Source organism: Oncorhynchus nerka, linkage group LG18, assembly GCF_034236695.1.
Source record: "Oncorhynchus nerka isolate Pitt River linkage group LG18, Oner_Uvic_2.0, whole genome shotgun sequence".
NCBI lineage: Eukaryota > Metazoa > Chordata > Actinopteri > Salmoniformes > Salmonidae > Oncorhynchus > Oncorhynchus nerka.
The window spans coordinates 77382451-77396776 of NC_088413.1; the positions used below are offsets into that span (position 1 = coordinate 77382451).

Here is a 14326-nt window from a genome sequence, read left to right on the forward strand (position 1 = left end):
TGGCCAAGATAAAGCAAAGCAGTGTGACACAGACAACAACACAGAGTTACACATGGAATAACATGGAGTAAACAATAAACAAGCCAATAACACAATAAACAAATCAATGACACAGTAGAAAAAAGAAAGTCTATATACAGTGTGTGCAAAAGGCATGAAAGGCAATAAATGGGCCATAGGAGCGAATAATTACAATTTAGCAGATTAACACTGGAGTGATAAATGAGCAGATGATGATGTGCAAGTAGAGATACTGGTGTGCAAAAGAGCAGAAAAGTAAATAAAATAAAAACAGTATGGGGATGAGGTAGATAGATTGGGTGGGCTCGTTACAGATGGACTATGTACAGCTGCAGCGATCGGTTAGCTGCTCAGATAGTTGATGTTTAAAGTTGGTGAGAGAAATAAAAGTCTCCAACTTCAGCGATTTTTGTCATTCGTTCCAGTCACTGGCAGCAGAGAACTGGAAGGAAAGGCGGCCAAATTAGGTGTTGGCTTTGGGGATGATCAGTGAGATACACCTGCTGGAACGCGTGCTACGGGTGGGTGTTGTTATCGTGACCAGTGAACTGAGATAAGGCAGAGCTTTACCTAGAATGGACTTATAGATGACCTGGAGCCAGTGGGTCTGGCGACGAATATGTAGCGAGGACCAGCCGACTAGAGCATACAGGTCGCAGTGGTGGGTGGTATAAGGTCATTTGGTAACAAAACGGATGGCACTGTGATAGACTGCATCCAGTTTGCTGAGTAGAATATTGGAAGCTATTTTGTAGATGACATCGCCGAAGTCGAGGATCGGTAGGATAGTCAGTTTTACTAGGGTAAGTTTGGCGGTGTGAGTGAAGGAGGCTTTGTTGCGAATTAGAAAGCCGATTCTAGATTTGATTTTTGATTGGAGATGTTTAATATGAGTCTGGAAGGAGAGTTTACAGTCTAGCCAGACACCTAGGTATTTATAGTTGTCCACATATTCTAGGTCGGAACCGTCCAGGGTGGTGATGCTAGTCGGGCGGGTGGGTGCGGGCAGCGAACGGTTGAAAAGCATTTGGTTTTACTAGCGTTTAAGAGCAGTTGGAACGGAAGGAGGGTTGATTATGGAGATGTAATTTAGAGATCGGCTCCCACTGGTTGATGCTTATTTCTAAAAAACCCTCTTAGGCCTCACTCCCCCCTATCTGAGATACCTACTGCAGCCCTCATCCTCCACATACAACACCCATTCTGCCAGTCACATTCTGTTAAAGGTCCCCAAAGCACACACATCCCTGGGTCGCTCCTCTTTTCAGTTCGCTGCAGCTAGCGACTGGAACGAGCTGCAACAAACACTCAAACTGGACAGTTTTATCTCCATCTCTTCATTCAAAGACTCAATCATGGACCCTCTCACTGACACTTGTGGCTGCTTTGTGTGATGTATTGTTGTCTCTACCTTCTTGCCCTTTGTGCTGTTGTCTGTGATTAGTAATGTTTGTACCCTGTTTTGTGCTGCTACCACGTAGTTTTACTGCCATGTTGTGTTGCTACCATGCTGTGTCGTCATGTGTTGCTGCATGATATTTTGTTGTCATATGTCTCTCTTTATGTAGTGTTGTGTTGTCTCTCTTTATGTGGGGTTGTGGTCTCTCTTTATGTAGTGTTGTGTTGTCTCTCTTGTTGTGATGTGTGTTTTATTTGAATTTTAATCCCAGCTCCCGTCCCTGCATGTGTCCTTTTGCCTTTTGGTAGAGGCCGTCATTGTAAATAAGATGTTGTTCTTAACTGACTTGCCTAGTTAAATACAGTTTAAATAAATAAAATCATGGATTTATGAGTGTATCTCTTCCTTCTGTGTGACGTTGGTGTGAAACCTGACACCACTTGAATCTGGGATGTCCCTCCTACCATTTCATTCGCTCTTCCAACTGTCTATCAACTCCTGGCTAAACCCTACATTACAGCCACTGACAAAGTACGGGACTCTTCACATGTCACAAACCCTAACCATTTCCCTAACCTTAACCACAGTCTCCTAACCTACTATGAAAATGTATCGAAGTGGAGTTTCCTGACAAAAAAGCACATGCTTGCAATCCTTACATCATAGCGCAACAGGCTGGTTTCATTGCTCTAGCACAGGAGTACGCGCAATAAATGTGATTCACATTTAAAAAATATATATATATTTTAAAGTTAAAAACAGTGTAACGAGTGCCCTGAGAGTCGGGAAGGGAAGTTCATGGAGATTTCATAAATAAAACAAACAATGAACACGAAACACAAACAACGCACCGAAATGACAACAGAGTCAATAACACCTGAGGAAAGAACCAAGGGGAGTGACAGATATAGGGAAGATAATCAAGGAGGTGATGGAGTCCAGGTGAGTGTCATGAGACAGAGTCAATAACACCTGAGGAAAGAACCAAGGGGAGTGACAGATATAGGGAACATAATCAAGGAGGTGATGGAGACCAGGTGAGTGTCATGAGACAGAGTCAATAACACCTGAGGAAAGAACCAAGGGGAGTGACAGATATAGGGGAGATAATCAAGGAGTTGATGGAGTCCAGGTGAGTGTCATGAGGCACAGGTGAGCGAGACGATGGTGACAGGTGTGGGGGATAATCAGCAGCCTGATGACCTAGAGGCTGGAGAGGGAGTATACGTGACAAACAGTCCATTTATATTTTCCAACGGGGCTATACATTTGGGAGAGGTGTTTTTCTCGCCTGAGTAGCCTCGTTTCACTGCCAGAAATAAAATTAAACCATCTAGTGTTCAGTGAAATAACAACACAATGTCAAATACAGGTAGCCTCTTCAAATAATTAACGTCCAATCACATTAACCGTTACTCTCTCGCGGGAATTCCACTAACGGTCCGTATGAAGCCAAACGTAGCTGCTGCTCATGTTGGTATCTGTACTGATGAGGCAAAAGCCATGACAGGGAGACATAGTGGAGTGGTAACGACACCACTTGGGTCCACTGCAGCAGTCACCGAGAGGCTCTTGCTGCCAAGGGAATGCCTGACAGCTTGAAAGACGTTTTGGACACTACAGTGAAAATGGTTAACTTTGTTAAAAGAGCAAGGCCCCTGAAATCCTGTGTATTTTCTGCCTTATACGACGAGCTTAAAGTTTTCTTTACTGACCATAATTTTCACTTGTCTGACCGCTTGCATGATGCCGAGTTTCTCACACGACTGGCCTATCTGGGTGATGTTTTTTCTCACCTGAATGATCTGAATCTAGGATTACAGAGACTCTCCACAACTATATTCAATGTACAGGACAAAATTGAGGCTATGATTAAGAAGTTGGAGCTCTTCTCTGTCTGTATTAACAAGGACAACACCAAGGTCTTTCCATCACTGTATGATTTTTTTGTGTGCAAATGAACTCAAGCTTATGAACAATGTCAAATATGATATAGTGAAGCACCTGAGGGAGTTGGGTGCGCAATTACGCAGGTACTTTCCCGAAAGGGATGACATGAACAACTGGATTCGTTATCCCTTTTGCAGCCAATGCAAATAGTCTGGGAAGCCATTTGACTAGATGTTCAGGAGTCTTATGGCTTGGGGGTAGAAGCTGTTTAGAAGCCTCTTGGTCCTAGACTTGGCGCTCTGGTACCGCTTTCCGTGCGGTAGCAGAGAGAACAGTCTATGACTAGGGTGGCTGGAGTCTGACAATTTAGAGCCGTCCTCTGACACCGCCTGGCATAGAAGTACTGGATGGCAGGAAGCTTGGCCCCAGTGATGTACTGGGCCGTATGCACTACCCTCTGTAGTTCCATGCGGTCAGAGGCCGAGCAGTTGCCATACCAGGCAGTGAAGCAACCCATCAGGATGCTCTCGATGGTACAGCAGTAGAACCTTTTGAGGATCTGAGGACCCATGTCAAATCTTTTCAGTCTCCTGAGTGGGAATAGGTTTTGTCGTGCCGGCTTCACGACGGTCTTGGTGTGCATAGACCATGTTAGTTTGTTGGTGTTGTGGACACCAAGGAACTTGAACCTCTCAACCTGCTCCACTGCAGCCCCGTCGATGAGAATGGGGAAGTGCTTTGTCCTCTTTTTCCTGTAGTCCACAAACATCTCATTTGTCTTGATCACATTGATGGAGAGGTTATTTACCTGGCACCACACAGCCAGGTCTCTCCCTATAGGCTGTCTCGTCATTGTCGGTGATCAGACCTACCACTGTTGTCATTGGCAAACTTAGTGATGATGTTGGAGTCGTGCCTGGCCGTGCAGTCGTGAGTGAACAGGGAGTGCAAGAGGGGATTGAGCACGCACCTCTGAGGGGCAAAAGAGATTGCATCAACTGTGGGTCTGTTGGGGCGGAATGCAAATTGGATTGGGTCTAAGGTTTCTGGGATAATGGTGTTGATGTGAGCCATGACCAGCCTTTAAAAGCACTTCATGGCTACAGACGTGAGTGATGCTGGTCGGTAGTCATTTAGGCAGGTTACCTTCGTGTTCTTGGGCACAGGCTCTATGGTGGTCTCCTTAAAACATGTTGGTATTACAGACTCGGACACGGAGAGGTTGAAAATGTCAGTGAAGACACTTGCCAGTTGTTCAGCGCATACTCACAGTACACATCCTGGTAATCCGTCTGGCCCTGTGGCCTTGTGAATGTTGACCTGTATAAAGGTCTTACTCAAATCGGCTAAGGAGAGCATGATCACACAGTCTTCCAGAACAGTTGGTGTTCTCATGCATGTTTCAGTGTTATTTGCCTCAAAGCGAGCATATAAGTAGTTTAGCTCATCTGGTAGACTTGTGTCACTGGGCAGCTCTCGGCTGTGCTTCCCTTTGTAGTAATGGTTTGCAAGCCCTGCCACATCCGATGAGAGTCAGAGCTGGTGTAGTATGATTCGATCTTAGTCCTGTATTGACCCTTTGCCTGTTTGATGGTTCGTCGGAGGGCATAGTGTGATTTCTTATAAGCTTCCCGGGTTAGAGTCCCGCTCCTTGAAAGCAGCAGCTCTAGCATTTAGCTCAGTGCGGATGTTGCCTGTAATCCATGACTTCTGGTTGGGGTGTGTACTGTCACTGTGGGGATGACGTCATCGATGCACTTATTGATGAAGTCAATGACTGATGTGGTGTACTCCTCAATGCCATCGGAGGAATCCTGGAACATGTTCCAGTCTGTGCAAAACAGTCCTGTAGTTTAGCATCTGCTTCATCTGATCACTTTCTTTATTGATCTCGTCACTGGTGCTTCCTGCTTTAATTTTTGCTTGTAATCAGGAGGATAGAATTATGGTCAGCTTTGCCAAATGGAGGGCGAGGGAGAGCTTTGTACGTTCTCCGTGTGTGGAGTTAAGGTGGTCCAGAGGTTTTTTTTCTCCTCTGGTTGAACATTTAACATGCTGATAGAAATTTGATAAACTAGATTTAAGTTTTCCTGCGTTAAAGTCCCCGGCTACTATAAGCGCTGCCTCTGGATGAGTGTTTTCCTGTTTCCTGCTTTTGCTTTTATTCTCCTACATTCTTTTCACATTTCCACAAACTTCAAAGTGTTTCCTTTCAAATGATACCAATAATATGCATATCCTTGCTTCAGGGGCTGAGCAACAGGCAGTTGGATTTGGGTATGTCATTTCAGGCAAAAATAGAAAAAAATGGATAGATCCTGAGCAAAATTGTTATTTACAATGACGGCCTACCGGGGAACTGTGGGTTAACTGCCTTGTTCAGGGGCAGAACGACAGATTTTTACTTTGTCAGCTCGGGAATTCAATCCAGCAACCTTTCGGTTACTGTTCCAACGCTCTAACCACTAGGCTACCTACCACATCTCAGTACCCCACACATACAATGATCTGTTAGGTCCCCCAGTCGAGCATTTCAAACACGGATTCAACCACACAAAGCAGGGACATTTTCCAACGTCTCACAAAGAAGGGCACCTATTGGTAGATAAAAAAAGCAGACATTGAATATCCCTTTGAGCACGAAGTTATTAATTACACATTGGATGGTGTATCAATGCACCCAGTCACTACAAAGATACAGGCGTCATTCCTAACTCAGTTGCCAGAGAGGAAGGAAACACTCAAGGATTTCAACATGAGGCCAATGGTGATTTAAAACAGTTACAGTGTTTATTGGCTGGTGTTGGAAAAAAACTGAGGAGTGATGAACAGTAGTAACTTCACAACACTAACCTAATTGACAGTGAAAAGAAGGAAGCCTGTACAGAATAAAAATATTCCAAAACATGCATCCTGTTTGCAACAAGGCACTAAAGTAATACTGCAAAAAATGTGGCAAGGCAATTCACTTTATGTCCTGAATACAAAGTATTATGTTTAGGGGAGTACCACTCAGACTTCATCATGTAATGGATATCCTTGTAATCGTTAAAGACTGGTGAGTTTTTCAGAAAAAAAATGGAATAGAGCTAAGCACAGGCAAAATTCTAAAAGAAAACCTGGTTCAGTCTGCTGTCCAACAGACACTGGGAGATGAATTCACCTTTCAGCAGGAGAATAACCTAAAACAACAGCTCAAATCTATACTGGAGTTGCTTCTTAAGGCTAGGGGGCAGTATTCAGAAGTTCGGATGACTGATGTGCCAAAAGTTAACTGCCTGCTACTCAGGCCCAGAAGCTAGGATATGCATATAATTGGTAGCATTGGTCAGAAATCACTCTGAATAATGTTCTGTAAGTATAACAGAACTGATATGGCAGGTGAAAACCCGGGGAAAATCCATCCAGATTATTGTTTTAGGTCACAGTCCATTCAAATGCTTGTCTATGGGGATATTCAAAGGAATTCCTCTCAGATTGCAGTTCCTATTGCTTCTACTAGATGTCAACAGTCTTTAGAAAGGGCTTCAGGCTTGTTTGTTGAAAAATGAATGAGTAGTTGTAGTTTTTCAAGGTGGCTCTCATTTGGACTGTAGTCTTGTGGCGCTCGTGGATGAGGGCGGGCACCTCGTTATTTATATCTGGTATTGAACTACATTATCATTTATTTACATATTATTTACATATTATTTACATATTAGGGTACCTGAGGATTGATTAGAAACATTGTTTGACTTGTTTGGACAAAGTTTATTGGTAACTTTTCAGATTCCTTTGTTTGCATGTTGAACGTGTGGAATGGGTGGATTACTGAATCAAACACCCCAAATAAACTGACTTTTGGGGGATTTAAAGGACTTTATTGAACAAAACAAACATTTGTTGTGTAGCTGGGACCCTTGGGATTGCAAACAGAGAAAGATCTTCAAAAGTAAGTGATTTATTTTATCGCTATTTCTGATTTTTGTGATGCCTCTGCTGGTTCGGAAAACGTTTTTAATGCTGGTGTACGCGGGGCGCTGTCCTCAGATAATCACATGGTATGCTTTCGCCGTTAAGCCTTTTTGAAATCTGACAAAGTCGCTGGATTAACAAGAAGTTAAGATTTTAAACGATGTAAGACACTTGTATTTCCATGAATATTTAATATTACGATTTTTGTATTTTGAATTTCGCGCTCTCCAATTTCATCAGATGTTGTCAAGGTGGGTCACTAGCATCCCACCTAGCCCAAAGAGGGTATTACAAATAAGACAGTGAATGTTCCTGAGTGACCAAGTTACAAGACCTAGAAATGGTTGTCTAGCGATGCTCAACATCCAATTTGACAGAGCTTGAAGAATTTTGAAAAGAATAATGGACAAATGTTACACAATCCCGGTGTGGAAAGCTGTTGGAGACTTACCCAGAAAGACTCACAGCTGTAATTGCTGCCAAACGTGCTTCTACAAAGTATTGACTCAGGTGTGTGAATACTTATGTAAATGAGATATTGCTCTATTTAATTTTCAATAAATTTGCAAACATTTCTAAAAACTTGTTTTCACTTTTTCACCATGGGGTTTTGTGTGTAGATGGGTGAGAAAATCCGGTCAAGGTGTATCAATACCTTTTGCCGGCACTGTAGCTGCTGTGATTGGCTGGTGTCTTGGGGGTGGCACACAGTCTGGGAAACAGTATGCTAACATTCTAACTTAGAAAACTGATAATGAGCTCCAAATGTAACAGTATAACTTTAAACCGTCCCCTCGCCCATACCCATGCGCGAACCTGGGACCCTCTGCACACATCAACAACAGTCACCCTCCGAAGCATCGTTACCCATCGCTCCACAAAAGCCGCGGCCCTTGCAGAGCAAAGGGGAACTACTACTTCAAGGTCTCAGAGCGAGTGACGTCACTGATTGAAACACTATTTAGTGCGCGCACCGCTAACTAAGCTAGCCGTTTCACATCCGTTACACAAACACAAATGAAAGCACGACGTTAGCGTGAAACGTACCATCTCTTAGCTTAGCAATCAGTGAAAAGGTATGTTCTTATCCACCATGGGCTTTATCATCAATGCATCCACTCCATACATACCCCACAAGACATGCCACAAGAGGTCTCTTCACAGTCCTCAAGTCCAGAACAGACATTGGGAGGCGCACAGTACTACATAGAGCCATGACTACATGGAACTCTATTCCACAGTACTACATAGAGCCATGACTACATGGAACTCTATTCCACAGTACTATATAGAGCCATGACTACATGGAACTCTATTCCACAGTACTACATAGAGCCATGACTACATGGAACTCTATTCCACAGTACTACATAGAGCCATGACTACATGGAACTCTATTCCACAGTACTACATAGAGCCATGACTACATGGAACTCTATTCCACAGTACTACATAGAGCCATGACTACATGGTACTGGTTAAGTAGATCGGTCTGGAACGGAGGATTGTTTTCAATTGTAAAAGGCCTGAGTGATTCCCATACATACCCCACAAGACATGCCACAAGAGGTCTCTTCACAGTCCCCAAGTCCAGAACAGAAATTGGGAGGTGCACAGTACTACATAGAGCCTACATGGAACTCTATTCCACATCAGGTAGCTGATGCAAGCAGTTGAATTAGATTTTTTTTTTAAAGATAAATATACACCTTATGGAACTCTATTCCACATCAGGTAGCTGATGCAAGCAGTTGAATTAGATTTTTTTTTTAAAGATAAATATACACCTTATGGAACAGTGGGGACTGTGAAGAGACACACACAGGCACAGACACACATACACATAACATGTTTACTCACATAATCTCTATCCGTGTCGTTCCCCCGCGTGATCTCATCCTGTGTCGGTAACAATACCGATATAAGTGACACGTTCATCTCGCGCACCTCCCCGGGAGTGCGGTTCTGTTTGCGCGCACTACTAGAAGAGACTTCATCTCCTCCGGTTCGACTCTTGGTCGGTAACTTACTGGGGACGTTGGCGCACGAGGAGGCTGCTCTGCTGACAGTGAAGACATCGAGGAAGAAAAGAAACGCCGTGAAGAAGAATATGAGAGCGAGCCGCAAGTACACCGCGAGCTGCAATGGAGCCATAGGACTCTCCTATATCACTCACTCTCTCTTTCCGCTCACCGCCTATCTCACCAGACAGCTCAGCGCATATCTCACCAGACAGCGGAGCTGAAGGGACTGTTACACCCGTAAAGTCCTGGAACTCCGGTCAAGTCTTGTTAGCGCAATAAGTACTGTAAAAGCAAAGACTAATCATTACAAATCGCGACAAAGTGGTCAGGGGTGAATAAATACCTAACCCACAGTCCTCTGCATTAGACTTCCTCCCCATTGCCTGGGGGTCGAGTTGACCTGAACCTAGAAATTCTATTGAACTACTTCTCCTAACCACTTCTCTCTCCCCCCTCTTTTCTCCCCATTCCTTCTCTCCCCCTCTCTCTCTTTTCTCCCCATTCCTTCTCTCCCCCTCTCTCTTTTCTCCCCATTCCTTCTCTCCCCCTCTCTCTTTTCTCCCCATTCCTTCTCTCCCCCTCTCTCTTTTCTCCCCATTCCTTCTCTCCCCCTCTCTCTTTTCTCCTAACCACTTCTCTCTCCCCCCTCTTTTCTCCCCATTCCTTCTCTTCCCCCTCTCTCTTTTCTCCACATTCTTTCTCTCCCCCTCTCTCTTTTCTCCCCATTCCTTCTCTCCCCCTCTCTTTTCTCCCCATTCCTTCTCTCCCCTCTCTCTTTTCTCCCCATTCCTTCTCTCCCCTCTCTCTTTTCTCCCCATTCCTTCTCTCCCCTCTCTCTTTTCTCCCCATTCCTTCTCTCCCCCTCTCTTTTCTCCCCATTCCTTCTCTCCCCTCTCTCTTTTCTCCCCATTCCTTCTCTCCCCCTCTCTCTTTTCTCCCCATTCCTTCTCTCCCCCTCTCTCTTTTCTCCCCATTCCTTCTCTCCCCCCTCTCTCTTTTCTCTCCATTCATTTTCACTCCCTTTTCATTCTCTCTCTCCCCCTTAGTTCTCTCCTTCTTTCTCATACACACAAACCCACACCAACTACTGTTGTCCTGTCAAAGGCTCAGAACCCCTCTGTGAGAGAGTAATGGGGCATGCAATATTTATTTTGTTACAGTTTTTCCCAATTGTTAACACACGATTGCTGAAACTACATCTCAGGTACTTAAAGCTTAAAAACATAAAAACTCAAAACATTTAGCATATTTAACCAAAACCCCACAGACATGTTGGAAAATGAAACACACCAATGAAAAATCAGGTATTCCCTGCTCAAAATGAAACACACCAATGAAAAATCAGGTATTCCCTGCTCAAAATGAAACACACCAATGAAAAATCAGGTATTCCCTGCTCAAAATGAAACTCTGCTTTCAAATGAGACACACATCAAATTAATCTAACTTAGTGACAACAGAGATCACACTAATGGCACATGTTCAAAACACTACTATCAGAACCTATTTTCAGTGTAAATGCTAAGATGTTGTTATACTGTAAATTGTTTGTGCAAAATAAAATAAAATGTAAATTTTATATTTCAACGTGACTCATTACATGACAGCATACTGTAAACACACACAGTCAAAATACAAACATACAGTAAATATATATTGGAATATGCAAAGGAAGACAAATAGTCCTATTTGTACTACTGTACTGTATGTTAGATCAATAAACTGTCAAAATACAGTAGTATCTAAATCATAAGTCAAGAAACAAATACTCCATTACGAAAACAAAATCAGTCATGTCTGTTGTTTTGGTCCAGCCACAGATTTTCATCAACATCACAGGCAATATATTCTGGAATCAGTTGTCATGGAAGCAGTTGCGGACCTGAGCAGCCCAATGGGAAACGCACGTTGTCCCAAATGAGAACTTTTGCTGCTCAGGATCACCTGGTGTCTCTCTGCTCAGGATCACCTGGTGTCTCTCTGCTCAGGATCACCTGGTGTCTCTCTGCTCAGGATCACCTGGTGTCTCTCTGCTCAGGATCACCTGGTGTCTCTCTGCTAAGGATCACCTGGTGTCTCTCTGCTCAGGATCACCTGGTGTCTCTCTGCTCAGGATCACCTGCTGTCTCTCTACTCAGGATCACTTGGTGTCTCTCTGCTCAGGATCACCTGGTGTCTCTCTGCCCAGGATCACCTGGTGTCTCTCTGCCCAGGATCACCTGGTGTCTCTCTGCCCAGGATCACCTGGACCGTCTCTGCTCTGGCTGAAAAAGATGGTCATGTAAGGTGTTCAGGAGAGGGTGGCATGGGGGTGTTGTATGGTCCAAGGGTGGCATGGGGGTGTTGTATGGTCCAAGGGTGTCATGGGGGTGTTGTATGGTCCAAGGGTGGCATGGGGGTGTTGTATGGTCCAAGGGTGGCATGGCAGTGATGTATGGTCCAAGGGTGGCGTGGGGGTGTTGTATGGTCCAAGGGTGGCATGGGGGTGTTGTATGGTCCAAGGGTGGCATGGGGGTGTTGTATGGACCAAGGGTGGCATGGCAGTGGAGGATCCCATTGTGGCTCGTAGCTGTGCATATGGTGACATTTCCCCCCGCGCTGGCCAGGTACCTCTCTCTGATGTTATGAAAGATGGCAGGGTTTTCAATCCTCTGTTGTTGGATTTCCCGCAGTCTTATGGTATTATGTTCAACTACCATTTGCACAATGGCAGCTTTCCTGTTCGTGGTGGTCGTCTTTCAGTTATACTACAGTTTTTTTAATGAATGTTTAACCCCTAGCAGTGATTCTTGAAGCACTATCTCTGAAACCATTAACACTTGTAGGCAATGCATTTACCAAGTGTGCCAGACTGAATGCACATTCTCTGCTTTATACTGAAGTTGTAATTTTATAACACACTCTCTGCAAAACTGTAAACATTTGTCTCTACGTTGCTACACTATTTCACCAATTGCCTTTCCACATTGACACATGAAAACACTTTTAGATAAGGAGTTCACTTACAAATCAGAGCTTGAGCTCTATAAATAGGCCACAAGTAAACATTTGGTTTGGACAACAATGGAGGGCAATATTGGACAGAGAGTAAGAGGGGTGAGAACTAGAGGAGGAAGAGTAGGACGAGGAGGAGGAGGAAGAGGAGGAAAAGAAGGTGAAGAAGTAGGAGGAGGACGAGGAGGAGGAAGATGTGAAGTAAGACCGGAGAGAAGGAGAGGACGGGGAAGAGGAAGAAGAGTCAGGAACACAATAACTGATGAAATCAGAGCGACTGTGGTTGACCATGTTGTCAACCATGGGATGAGCATGAGGGAGGCTGGGCAACGGGTTCAACCACATCTGAGCCGCTATACTGTTGCAGGTATCATTAGGACATTTCTAAATGAGAACCGGTAAGTAACTATAAGTGCTGTTGTCTTACTGGTACAGTAATATGGACTGTACCTTCATAATGAGAAGGATCTATCACTAAAACCATTCAAATGTTTTTACACAACTGCAAGAAAACCAGTATCTGGGGGAAGAGGTGGACTGTTCACCCCAGAGCAGGAGACCCATATTGTAAATATGGTCATTGCAAATAACTGTATCAGACTCAGAACTGCAGGACCACTTAATGGCAGGTAACACCATATTCCAAAATGATACTGAAACGCAATAGAATTAGGACGAAGTAGCTGTACAGAGTCCCTTTCGAAAGAAACTCAGGCCGTATAAAACAACTGCGATATGAATATGTGCAGGTAAGCTATACTATCCTATCATTGGTACTGGATCTGGGAGTGTTTGGTGCTACATCATATTGACTGATCCCTGTCTTTTCCTACTGCGCTACGTTGTTTTGTCTTGTCTCTTTTCAGAGAGTCATGGAGCCAGAAGCAGATGCAGTGCAACTATGAGCTAACAAATGTGGACGAGGCAGGTTTCAACCTTGCAAAAAAACAAGGGGCCGCGGCAGAAATATCATCGGACACCTTGCCATCATCAACGTCCCGGGACAACGTGGTGGCATCATAACAATGTGTGCGGCTATTAGTCAAAACGGCATCCTTCACCATCACGCAATCCAAGGCCCATACAACACTGCACACATTATCACATTTCTGGACACCCTCCACAACAGACTAATCCCTGATGACCAGGGACCAGAGCAGACCAGGTACGTTATCATCTGGGACAATGTTAGTTTCCACCGGGCTGCTGTGGTCCGCGATTGGTTCACAGGACTCAATTCCCCCCCCCCCCCCCCCCCATACTCTCTGTTCTTGAATCCTATTGAAGAATTCTTCTCTGACATGCGTTGGAAGGTGTACAATCACCAGCCCCACCAACGCATACCCCTTCTACAGGCAATGGAGGAGGCTTGTGGAGACATGGATCAGGGGTCACGCCAGGCCTGGATACGGGACTCCAGGCCATACTTCCCACGCTGCCTTCGTCAAGACAACATGGCATGTGGATGAAGTCTTCTGGCCAGACCCACAAAGAAGATCAGATGTAGACATGTGATGTGGATGAAGTCTTCTGGCCAGACCCACAAGAAGGTCAGATGTAGACAAAACATTTTTTAGTTCTTTTTTTTCTTCTAGCACAAATGTTTTGGTTTTCCTTCTAGTGTTGCATTTGTTGTTTATTAAGGAGTTTTAGAACATTTAGAGAAAAAAAATTATTATAATAATTTCAACCTTATTTGTATTGATAGTGTGTTATGTTTGGAATACACATCCATACTTTACACATTTGGATACCTGTGTGTTTATTACATGTGTGACAACACTGTATTGCAAACTGCTATGCCCTGCACACAGAAAAAACAACAGCCTCAACTGTTTGAAATGTATACAATCAGTTCCTAGTTGGTGCTTCGTGTGCTTATTCAAATGATGCTTTGTGTCTACTGTGTTGACACACAAAAGAGTTTTGCAAGAATTGTTTGTTTTTGCAAGAGATGTCTAATGTTTTGCTGGTTTGGTGTAAGGTTTTGGGGTTAGTGTGTAGAGTTTTTCAAAAATAGTCTATAGTTTTAAAGATAGTGGTT

General features: G+C 44.1%; 1 protein-coding gene across 2 annotated transcripts in view; it reads right to left on the bottom strand.

Annotated features, from left to right (window-relative positions):
* The window catches only part of si:dkey-190l8.2, a 19855-nt gene extending 10180 nt beyond the window's left edge, over nt 1–9675 (bottom strand). Inside the window, exon 1 of one of the 2 annotated variants that reach the window (XM_029688583.2) lies at nt 9125–9673. In XM_029688583.2, the coding sequence (XP_029544443.1) occupies nt 9125–9418 (294 nt within the window). In that variant the 5' untranslated portion in view covers nt 9419–9673. Of the gene's footprint in view, nt 1–9124 lie in introns of both variants that reach the window. The other variant, XM_029688584.2, reaches the window with a different exon arrangement.
* Between the last annotated feature and the right edge of the window lie 4651 nt (nt 9676–14326).